This window comes from Coptis chinensis, chromosome 6 (genome assembly GCF_015680905.1).
Source record: "Coptis chinensis isolate HL-2020 chromosome 6, ASM1568090v1, whole genome shotgun sequence".
NCBI classification, from domain to species: domain Eukaryota; kingdom Viridiplantae; phylum Streptophyta; class Magnoliopsida; order Ranunculales; family Ranunculaceae; genus Coptis; species Coptis chinensis.
Window position 1 is genome coordinate 37,457,014 of NC_141461.1, and position 12,956 is coordinate 37,469,969.

The 12,956-nt window shown below is 34.7% G+C and overlaps 2 protein-coding genes across 2 annotated transcripts; both read left to right on the plus strand.

Annotated features, from left to right (window-relative positions):
- The first annotated feature begins 1,696 nt into the window (after nt 1-1,696).
- LOC147492841 (double-stranded RNA-binding protein 5-like) lies at nt 1,697-3,763 on the plus strand. Its single transcript, XM_086567657.1, has 3 exons — nt 1,697-1,810; nt 3,172-3,313; nt 3,525-3,763. Exons 1-3 carry the CDS (start codon nt 1,697-1,699, stop codon nt 3,761-3,763), a joined length of 495 nt encoding a protein of 164 aa, XP_086423783.1.
- Nucleotides 3,764-7,122: 3,359 nt separating this feature from the next.
- On the plus strand, nt 7,123-7,989 carry LOC147492842 (F-box protein At5g49610-like). The gene has a single exon (XM_086567658.1). It carries the CDS (start codon nt 7,123-7,125, stop codon nt 7,987-7,989), a length of 867 nt encoding a protein of 288 aa, XP_086423784.1.
- The last annotated feature ends 4,967 nt before the right edge of the window (nt 7,990-12,956 follow it).

The window sequence follows — 12,956 nt, forward strand, 5'->3', positions numbered from 1 at the left end:
ATTTGAAACGTTCTGGTTATATTACCCGATCATGTGTAGTTTCATCTGATAGTCCTCGACCATGCTGTGATCGATGATGGTCTTGTACATTTGAAGGAAATGATCAGCACTAATTTGTGATTATTCAACGCAATACATCATACTGACTGGATATAACATTATAATGTTCTATATGATTCACCATATGTGATGTCTACTTGTAAGATTCCTATCATCACAAAATTACAACACTCCAACAAATATGAGAATTGAGAAAATTGTAAGTTTTTTTTACAGTCGTTGGTGAAGGGAATTGAGAAAACGGGTGATTCTTCGTCCAATATTGATACTAAAACTCTAGCTGTGCCACTCGTCTGTAAAATTGTTTAAAGGATTGGGATGTAATGTGAAAAGTGTTACTACAATTTCTTTCAATATTTGTTCATGTCTCTCCTTCTCGCTCAATCATCCAATTACATGTTGTGCTATAAAAACACCGAGTACTCGCCAAGTACTCTCTACTCGATACCTAGCCGACCAATTCAGCCCATTACTCCCCATGAGTGATTGGGGACAAAAAAATCACTGAGAAATCGGCTGATATTTCAATTAATAAGTACAGACCCTAATAAGTACTCAGGCCTGGGCGACTTAATAGTGTGAAATCGGGCCTTTTTTTTGGCCCGAGAAACAGTTAACCAAAAAGGTCCAAAGCAAATGTAGGGATTGCGAAACACTGAAAGGGTCATACGCTAGTTCGTCTTCTCCACTCTAGCACCTCCAGGAGTTCTAGGTACGCTATCTCTCCTTCTTCTCCATTTTTTGAGTATGATGGATAAGTGTTAGTAACCACCATTGTCTTGTTGGGTTTGAGAGTTCCATTTCTTCTACTTCTTAGTATTTAGTTATTTACCGATTAATTTCCATTTTTTTTACAGAGATTTTTTATGTTGGTATATCCATTAGGCCACAGAGTCATTTATTGGCTTTATTATGTTGGTATATCAATGCTTTTTCTTGTTAATTATATTTAAGTAATTTAACAGGTATATGTATAGAAATATAGTGTCCAGAAAAAATCGCTTGAGTAATCACGATTAATCCCTGACCAAGTAAACCTATTTGCTACTCGCACTTCGATCGTCCGATTTCCGACTAGAATCTGACTAGCTTTTAAAGTCACTTATTACATTACATCTGACAATGAGTGTCATAGATTAAACCTAGATTAAATGGTTTTTTGCATTTTCCATTCTGACTTTTAACTTTTTAAGTCTATCCCTTTTTTTTTTTTTTTTTTTTTTTTTGTCTAGATACTTTTTTTTACTTTTTTACCTTTTATCTACTTTTTAACTCAGTGCAAAAAAGTTGTTGACATGGATTTTATTTCTGTTTATTTTTTTGTCTAGTTGGAACAACCCGCGGTCTAATTGAAGTCATGATGGACACAAGTGGTACATTCTCAACTTTTACATTGTTCAAATACTGGGCTTAATTTGGACATCCACGATACATATCAAGAAATTAAGTATCGATAAACACCCATATCTTGATATTTTGTACTATGTGTGTAGGCATTCTAGATGAATGCATACATAAGAACCGATTGCAAGAGTATGCTCAGAAATTTAAACTGCCACTTCCGACCTATACTACTAAAAGCTTTGGAACTGTACCCCACTTTAGATCTTTTGTTTCGGTTGATGGGGTAAATTGTATGTCGGTTGAGATATTTCTACATAAGAAAGAGGTAGAACAGAATGCTGCTAAATTTGCTATGGAATCTATATTGAAAGAGGTCAAAGATGAAAGATGTCCAATAATAGATGAGGTGTGTTGCATGCATGTGTGTGTGGGTGTGCGTGTGTGCACTCATGTTATATGGCGATTAGACTGTTTCCGCACTTGGATGACATGTCCAAAATCCAAATCATAGTGTCATCCAGTGGCCTACTGGTCAAGACTTGGGAGGTTGGTATCAAGGTCTTGGGGTAAGGACTTGAGGGGAATAAATGGGATTAAGGAAGAAAAGTTTTAACTATAATTGAAAAAGGACATGTCCAAGTCATAGTTATGTTGTGACTTAATTTAATTAAGGCTTACTAATGCTATTTGATCTAGTTATGCTATTTTATATATATCATGTTTTATTATTCTAACATGACATATACTTTGTATTATGTTAGGATATATACGTTAACATGAGACACCTTGTGAAAGGTCACATTTCTATCCATGTGAATTATTATGTTTATGGGAGCTGTTTTGTTTTAAGTGATAAAAATAAAGCTCATATGTAACTATGCAAGCTTGTAAATACTCTTATGGTTAATGTTGATGAAAGTATGCATCTGTTTGCAGCTCGAGTGCCCAATTTTGTTTTTCTTATTGTTTTAGATAAAACATGAAATACTCTGTAGTCTTGTGTTGGTTGGGGATAAAAATGGTTAGTGTTCCCACCACCCAACCTTGTTATACTTTTTCCTCTTATGCAAGTTATTTTAATGAAGCCATGTTGTTGTTAAATTCTCTTCCAAGTATACTGTAGTTAGTACTATGTCAGTATGTTGCTGTCATGCCATTTTTCTTTTGTGATTGTTCATTATACAGTTAGACTACCTTATAATAATACCTCTCCTCTTTTCCTTACTTATTGATTTCATTTGTCTTCATTACAAGAATATTAGGTTGGTAACCACCTAATTCCAATAGATAACGCTATTGGAATTTTTTGTGGTCTTTTGGCTTGTAACTTTTCACTGTTTCCTTACAGTTTTATTCTTTATACATTATAGTTGTAATGAAGTATAATTTGTGTGTAACTTTGAAACTAAGTAAGCGGTTTCTCAATTTACCTAAGCGATACTGAGAGAGCAAAATGTTGATGTTCAACATTGTCAACGCCAGCTTGAGTTTTTCTAGTTTGTAATTTTATGCTTTATTTATTTATTTTTGTATAATTTGGGGGTTGGTATACAGTTATATACTCTGGTACATGGACACACCATATTTTAGAAATAATATATGTTGGGTACGTGTCCACATGTCTGTGGAAACATTGTATGTGATATACCTCAAGTTTTTATATTTTGCCGTGTCAGACACTTTGTATCTGTGTCGGATACCGACGCACGTATCCGTTTCAATGTAACTTAGGTTATATATTTTTATTTGTTTTACTCACTTTTGCAGGATATGACCTATGGCAAATCCATCCTTAATGAATTTGCAGTGAAGATTGGTTTGGAAATGCCTATTTTTACAACTACCCAGTCAAATTGTTTTATTCCAGGGTTCATCTCAACTTTGGATTTCCATGGTAAAACATATACAGGTACTCCCGCCAGGAGCAAAAAGGCGGCAGAACAAATGGGTGTACATTCTGTTATCAAGTTAATTTTAGGTAGTTCTTTATGTTTTGATTCATGTTGATTAGATTTGTGGTTACATGGATTTTACTTGAACTACCTCTTAGATGATATTATCATGCAATTAGACATTGTTTGTTAGAGTGCTTTGAGTTCGCTTATTAAAGTAATTTGCAGGTACTGAGGTGGGATCACTTCTATCTCAAATCATCAAATCCAAAAGGAAAGTTTTTGATGCATTGCCCAAACTCAGTAAGAACGCAATGTTGGCAATGGTTCCATGGGTAAAAAAATCTGCACAAATTAGAGATGCCCCATATATACAGGATGTCCAACCATTAAAAAGAGTAAAGTTGGAACATTTGTGTGGATGTTGTATGGGTGTGGTTGAAAAGTTCACATCTAACCAAACATGACTAATTGGTGGCCTGGTGACAACTGCTGGTACTAGCAAAAGTAAGCGCCCTCTGATAGACGTAAAATGAATATTCTACCTACGAAATAAACGATGAATTCAAAACGTAAGTAAACTAAACTTATTACTGATGCTATCTTGTTTATCAAAGATTTCTTCTACTCTCAACCAATTGAGATATAGGTGAGTAGATAGAGTTCGTTCCACTCCTAGTGCTCTAGCATGGATGTTTTCTAATCTAACTAGTCGCTTTTAAGTCTATGAGAGTTTTACTTAAGGGAATTATACTACGAATGCAACTACCCACAAGATGCAACTAGTCGGTTATCATTAAGGGAATGCTACGTTGATTCTATGATAAAGGAGTTAGGGGATTGATTCCACCATAACTCAACTTAATCCACTAACCATTTAATCGTCAGAATCCGAATTGAATCAAATTGGTTATTCCTAATCCCTAATTATACATGGCATTTCTACCAATTATAACTAGCATGTGAACAATTAAACCCATTCTCATGGTGAACTAATCATTTCTAGAGTGGAATAGAAAATACGGCGACTTCACGATAATCGGACTCAAGCTTTCATCAAGGCTTCACAACCCCCTCTAATGGAGGTTTAGCCTTGAATCATTCCAATCATTTCCATTTATATTAAAACTAAACATAATATAAAGCATTGAAATTTATTTAATTAAACAATAATGAAATCTAATTTAATGACTAAATTGAACTAAGGACATGAATTGAAATTAGATCTAGAATTGGAATTGACAAAAATCGAAATGGATAAAGAATACTACTTTATTGATCTAATCAAATGAAGAACAAGATTCAAAGGTTTAATCTAATAAGGGATTTGAAACTAATTAAAGAAAAACAATTAAATCTAGATCTAGAAGCTATTTTAATGGCTACTTTCTATTCTAAGCTATGAACCCTAATTCTCTACTAATTAATCTACCATTAACAAAGACTTAAGCTTTTCTTCTTATACATTCAGATCCAAAATTCGTGCATGGGCTTGGAGCCACGTTTTGGGCCAGAGAATCAGGCCCAAAACCCCATTCTTTCAAATCAAAAGGCCTCTTTCAGCTGCAGTTGACTTCCACAGACTTTTCGTCCACTTCTGCTCCTCTGATTGGGTCAAGGCTTGGACCATTGCAAAGCTCTTTCCGAGCCGGTCGTTTTGACATAAGGTATGCCCAATTCCGAGGTCTGAGTCCAAAGATACGGCTTTTCGAAGTTCTCACTTTTGCTCCTTTATCTCGCTAAAGTGGTACATTTCTCAACATAATGGACTTTGAAACCCTGAAATGCATAAAAACGCGTAATCAGTGTTAACTCTTACTTATTATTCACATAATTGGTCTAACAGTATGATTATTAAGGGGTTAAAACTACAGTTTTGGGCTCTTATCACCCTCCCTCGCAAGAAGAATAAAAAGTGTAAAGTGTCTTCACCTTGTGATTCAAGTGTTTGTAGGCACCTTGTGGCAGCTACAAGGTCATCTAATGGGATGGTTTTCTTGCAATTTCTATTTGGCACATATTTTTCTAGTTTTCTTCCAATTTCAATTAGTGCTTGTCTTTGTTAGTTTTAAAACTGTGGTTAAAAGACTTTTACCACTGTATATAACATGTTTTGTAATGCAGAATCTCCTCTATGTGAATTAATAATGGACTTCACATTACTTCTCCTTAACAATGTAAAACATCAGCCAAAAACTTTAGCAGGTTTGCCTAAAATTCGTGTAACAGTATAGTATTAGCCCTGGTCCTGTCTATCCACGTCTTTCAAAAATTATCCTAACACAAATCAGGTCCAAAATGTAGATACCTGACAACAATGATCCCCCTGTAGATCCACCCATTTGTAGAACCTGATAGGATATCAACCTAGGCATAAGAAATATTAAAATTTTAACTTAAGTACATCACAATAACAACCAGATAGAAAGTTCAATGTCGTTGCACTAACTGACAACATCAACAAGAGAATGTTTGTCAATAGTCTAATCTAGAAAACACACCTATACATTTCTACTCAATAACGAACAACAATTTCTTAATACTAACTGAAAATATCAATAAGAGAATATATTATAACGTTGCTGGGATGAAGAACCATCCTTACTACGATATGGCGCCTAAATAATATCGTACACAACATGATGTATACCATGTTTTAGTCAAATGGAGAAGTAAAGGTTTTTGTGTTAACCAGGCGATAAGATTCAAATTGACAATTAGAGAAGCATGAACAGGATACTTTCCACATTGGCCAACATAATTTCCATATAAGCCATTATGTGTACCATTCTCTAGTAGGTAGAGAGATGCAAAGGTTCTTGTGTTAATTAGGCGGTTAGATTCAAATTTTAAATTAGTGCACCCCGAATTGGACACATCCCAGATATAACAGCATAACGTCCCTATAAGACGTTGAGTATGCCATCCTCTAGGCTTTAAAGAGTAGCATCGGTTTTTGTGTTACTTAGGTTGTTAGATTCAAATATCAAATTAGAGCTTCCTGAACACGACTCGTTCCTCTGATGACAACATAGCTACCCGATAGGCCATTATGTATGCCATAATCTAGGTAGTCGATATAAAGATCAGATGTTGTGTTAATTAGGTGGTTAGATTCAGATTCAAAAATAGAAAACCCTCAACACTGCACATGCTTGATATGACATACTCTAGTCCCTAGCGAGAAGCATCGGTTTTAGAGTTAATTAGGCAGTCAGGTTCAAATTCGAAATTTTAGCACCCTCAACACGACACCTTACTCTTATGACAAGATAACGCATCTATCAAGACCTTTTCTTTGCCACAATCTAGGCATAATTGAGAAGCATCGGTTTTACTGTTAAGTAGGCGGTTAGATTCATATATCAAATGAGAGCTTCCTGAACACGCCACTGGAATCGATAAGACATCAGAAGTTTACTATAAGACGTTCTGTATGCCAACTCTGGTAAAAAACGGTTGAGTTAAATATTAAATGCAGACAACTTCTAAGCATTGAGAGAATATTAAAGGTCCGAATATTAAACCAGAAAACTCCACACTTTAAATTAAACCCACTCGAAAGAACAATAATGGAGGGATCTACTTCACATGGAAAGAACAACAACAACACCAACCAAATCAACAAAACCAACAAGGACATTCCAGCAGAAAAATTTGTGAAGAGATTGTCAAACGTGCTCCACTTCCATTTCTCAAAAAAGCCAAGTTCGTATGACGAAAATGGACAGCCTTTACAAGTTCAAGTTCCTTCACCAAGGAGCACGCGTTGATGACGGGATGTTTTTTTGGTTACATCATAAATATAGAAAACAAAAGGAAAACGATGATAACTTTTGCTTCCAGCATTGTAAACAATCCACCAATTCCATTTCCAAGTTTGGACTCCAAACCATATGGTACATCGGTCATTGCCTCGTCAATGGAAGGTATTGTCCTCTTGAACACACCTTACGAAAGATACCAACAGTTTTACGTATGCAAACCAACGACTAGAAACGTTCATCGCCTAAATAATCCTAGGAACAGATTCTTCATTGAAAGTGTGGGCATGGTGGTGAATTTTGTGGAACCTTTGCAATTCAATATTGTTCGGATTTCAATATCGAGGTACAACACTGTCCGGCCTTCCCGAGACAACAAAGTGAGGACATGTGTCTATCATCATGTTGAATTGTTTGATTCCCAAGTTGATAAATGGAAAAGGTTGGACGACCTGGAGTTGACAAATGAACACATTAACAAGAATGCCGGAGTTGTTGCAAATGGAATTCTGCATTGGCCTCTTTGGCATGTAGGAATATTGGTTTTTAACGTTCGCCGGGAGCAGTGGACAAGGATTAGGCTACCGGATACTCAACGTCCATTTGAATCTTACAGGCTATTTCCCTATGATGGCTCCATAGCTATTATGTTTTCCTTGTGGCCCGAGGGCAACACCTCTACTCAAATATTAGAACTGTGGGTTTTACAGCAGTACGAGAACAACCAGTGGAGTGAACCCAGGAAGTTTATAGGGTTTAGGGATGCAAATTTCATCGACCTACTGCCATCAGACATTGGGGTGTTCAGTTGGTACAACAAGATCATATGGTACAGTTTCATGGAGAAGAAGGTCCTAGCAGATCATGTAATCCCAACAAGTGGCATTCAATCCATTTTCCCATTCGTGTCAGACTTTGCCGAAACCTAATTTAACTAGTCATTTATATATGTAATTATTTATTTCCTGTTAATTAGTACGTTTTAATAGGCTGAGTACTTATTATGTATCTACTTCAAGAAGCACTGCATTGTGTTATGATTATGTGAAATTATTACTTATTAAACATGTTATGTCCTTTCCTCAATGGTTAAATACACGACAACGTAACTATGTATGAAGACAACATAGTGTATCTCTAATAGAGTACTATACATAATCTGGAAACACCTGTATTTGTCTAATCCCTTGTCTAATTGTCCATTTATTGAGTTCTTGTTGTTTTTCTACGAACTTTTGTAATTTTGTGTCTATTTCCCATTATGTTTAAGCTAAATTCATGTTTCTTGAATCATTGCCCATTATCATTTCATAGTTAAAATACATCCATTACATCATTACACAGTTAAAATACATCCAAAATGTTCACTCATTTCAACTTATGCTATCAGTAGATCTATTACAGTTCAATAGGCAAACCATAAAGACTTAACAAGTGCTAAAATATCTAGGTTTTAACTTACGCTTATTAGCTATTTTCTGGCTAGCTTTTATATATATGACACTACATAAGCTGTGTAAGATACTATATAACATGTCCGTAAACATAAAAGTAGTTTAAAGCCTGGTGTTTGAGCCCATATCTTCTGTTGTAGTATATTTGAAACACATTTATACAAGAGTGTAGTTAGAGAAAGGTGTCAGCAAAATAGGCAAGAACATAGCACAACATGCAAATAAACCTAGTACGTACATACATGGCGAAATACATATACATAAGCAAACCGACAAAATATCCATATACATAGTTTTTGCACCTACAACAAGAAAATCAACCTAACCATTAGAGCAATAAGAACAACGGTCCCTAAGAACAACAAGCAAGCCAATAATGATGAGAGCCATGTTCCTAAGTAAAACTGATAGGCTATTGTGCTCGGTTTGCACGTAAGTCTCCCCTGTAGTAGTGCTAACCATGGGTATGAGTGGTATGGTTGTCTCTTCTAATGTCTGATTGAACTCATCATAGTAATTGTTGATTCCTTTCTTTCTAAGCAGTAACTCCGCCTCTTCGATAGAATTACATCCAATGTAGTCTTGGCCAGCTAATTTGTGTACCTGTTCATGAAATGGTTCACAGCCCGTGTACTAAGGGATTTAGAAAGTAAGCGGAATTTTGAGAATCCAGTTTGAAAAACATTGGAAGGAGAGAATTCCAGTACCTGTATATACCTGGTTGCCACCCTCTAATGACCGCGTAGAGCAGAACTTTTCCATAAGAATGATTTAGTTGTGCAGAATGAAGTTCGAGTATGAAGGATTTTATTTACGGATCCCTTTTATTTAGTTGGGTGATAGTGAAGTGTCATAGGACATTCACTCACTGCTCTAATAATAATTATTATTATAATAATTACACAAACTAATAATGAAAAGTACAAAGATAAACATCTCGAACAACTAAGCACTCTCTCTCTCTCTCTCTCTACATTCTTCACCATTTTCACTATTTTTCTCTATCATCAACCTTTTCCCCAAACTTAACCTAAAACGTAAGGAAATAATTGAAAAGTTGGATATGATAGAGTTAGCTCTCCGATGGATGTTTTGTTATAATGGTTTATCCTCTCAAATTGAAAGTTTTTTCAATTTGAGAAGATAAACCAATATAACAAAACAAGCACCGTATAGCCAACTCTACCATAACCTTCTTTTCAAATATTTTCATACCTTTTTGGCTATTGGTGGGTCACATGGAACATGGAGCCGTCTGCATAGTGGATAGCACCCGAATTTTAAATAGAAGAACAGTGACAAAGGCTTCAACTATGTAGACTTCTCAAGAGTGACTAACAATTAATGTTCTCCAGGAGTGGGAGAGAGCTATTGGTTTGGGTGGCGGTCTATTTCTAAATTGGTTGGCTTGTACCGCCATCCCAAACCCAATAACCCTTTTCCCCAACCGTTCATAATATTAATTGTGAAACTGAGAAGACCACAAGTAAAGCCTGTAACACTAATCAAGTTGCCTTTAGGTAACCTAAATTGGACCGATTGTAGATACCGTGTATTTGTCTACACCTAAACGACCACATAACAGACCTTTCTCTGCATTATAATAAATCTACCTAAACTGACCGCGTATTTTAGTTATGAAATCTAAGCAAATCTTGCCAAAAGTAGTATTTGAGACATGTTTTGAATAGTTGGTTTAAGTTGTTCATGGTTAGTTGTCTGTCATTGCTATGTTATAAGGGTTATAAACTAGCATTGTAAAAAAAGTGTGCAACGGTGATAAAATGTAAAACGAATAGTTTTACATACGAATAAGCTACGAAACTATATGCAAGTAAAACTAAAACTGATTTACGCTTTATATTATCAAAGTTTTCTACTCTCGATGCTATTGCAATATAGTTGGAATAGAAAGTTCGTTCCACTCCTAGTTCTTTAGAATTCACGTTAACTAAGATTATCAGTTTTATCAAAGTCAATGAGAGTACGGATTATGTAATTATGCTAACAACGGTGGAAATGACGTAATCAAAATGTTCTAAATACTAAGATGGAAATTTAAATACTAAGGTTCAAATCTAGATAAAGAATTAGGGGAATTTGATTCCACCTTAACTTGACTTAATTTACTAACGAAGAATTGTCGTAATCCGAATTGAAATAACAATTGGGTGTTTATAATCCCTAATTGTTCAAGGTAATCTCTACCAACTAACAACTAGCATGTGAATCAATTAAACCCATTCACATGGTGAACTAATTACTTTCTAGAATGGAATAGAATATTACGAACTACTCTACGCTAACTGAAATCAAGTTTTCATCAAGGCTTCCTCAAACCCCTCTAATGGAGGTTTTAGCCTTGATTAATTAAACTATCATTTGTATATAAACAATAACAAGACATGATAAAAGAATATAAATTTACTTATTTGATTTAAAATGAAAGTCTAATCATGCAAGATTGAATTAAAACTAGTAATGAGTATTAACTAAATCTATGAATTGAAGATAAAATGATTTAATGAAATAAAACTAGAATTATCAATAACTAACTAACTTTATTGGAAAGCTCTTTCCAAGCCGGTCATTTTTACATAAGGTAGGCCCAATTCCTAGGTTTGAGTCAAAAGATACAGCTTCCGGAAGTTCTGCTGACTTTTGTGTGTTGTTTCTGCCCGCATTAACTTTGACTTTTTAGCTTTGACCGGGTTTTAAATGGGCTTTTTCTTTTTGGATCTTGGCCTTTAATCAAAGAACTTCTTAACAACTAACCCTTGCTCTATTATCTCGCAAAAAGGGCGCATTTCTGCACATATTCGACTCCAATGCCTGAAATACATAAGAATACGATAACAGTACTAACTCTTACTTATTAATCACATAATTGGTCAAAAAGTGATATTATTAAAGGGTTAAAACTACAATTTTGGGCTCTTATCAAACCACCCCCAAACAGCATTTTGCTTGTCCTCAAGTAAATATGAGAAATTAGAATAAGTGACCAAAAATGGAGTTCTAACTAATCTCGTTTCGCCTAGTGCGATTGCATTGACCATATACAACAAGGCCTTAAACCACTTAGAATTCCCTAGTGGACGAGTTATAGCCTCGTGAGAGTTTTCCAGTAAAGGTACTCACAAACTTCATTTATACTACAATGACTAAGAAATAAAACTATTATTTCCTTATTTATTGTCTCAATTATCTATACATCTCACTAGCAATGAATACAGAATAATCAAGTCGAAACCTAAGCTAATATAAGCATAATAATCAATCATCTACGAATAAACATATATACAATAAGTAATACTATGAAATGCAGTAACAAGTCTATTTCTAAAACTTTGGAATATCGTCCTTAAGTAGGTCCTCACATAAATGTCAAGGCAAAAACACTCTGCTTTTTCCGCTCAAGTTTCGCTACTCCAGTGTGTAGTGGACACACTTTACCTTACAATCTCAATGACACACAAGGAAGCCGAAGTCGATCAAACACATCTGCCACTTACTATCACACTAACCTATTCCTAATTGAGCTAGAGGTCTTATTTAGGTGTTGCGGGGATTAGGTGATGGTTTAATAATGAAGGAAATAGATATTCAAAAAGAACCAGTCTGAGATAATAGAGTCTTTGTATTATGTAACTAGAGAAAACCTTGTTCTTTACTTTTGCTTCTACAATTTGTTTCCATCTTTAGCCATTTTTTTTTTCTTTGGCTTTTGACTCCTTTAATTTGATTCTGTTTTTGAAGTTCTATCTCTTTATTTATTATTTATTTATTTATTTATTTTTATTTGGATGGAAACTTTCTTTTCTTATTTGAAGCGACTTACAAATTCTTGATTTCGAAGGTCTTTCCCTTTTCTATTCTTCATCTCTATTCTCAGACTCATTCAAAGAGTGGGAAGGCTGATTTTTATTTTTATTTTGTTTTGTAAAATGTTAAAGGATTTGCGGTTTATGAAAGGCTAAAGAAAGGCTCAGAGGGGCGACTAGCGGAAAATAATTCATAGGTTTTAATTTCTGGCTATATCAATCCAAAGAGGGTCGAAATTCTCGCTTAGGATATGGTATAGTGATCAAGCAAGTGGACGTGTGATTTCTCTATCCGGATTTTACTTCTCCCTTGTGTCATTTCTCAAATGTTTCACTCATTTCTCAAAGGCTTTAAGCTATATTCTCACAGGATTTGTAGAATAAGTACTCTAGCCTAGATTTCATAAACTTATTGCCAATACAATCATAGATACTCATGTAATATATTTATAGAAAGATGCAAAAATTATTTCCTACATATTAACCTAAGTTTCTAAAAACTATTCTAAAGCAAAAGCTAACGTAAAACTTAGATTATTCAGAGCAGAAAGAAAGAAAACAATACCAATATTCCTAAGTGTATAACATAAACTTTTTATTTATATTTTTGAATTTTTG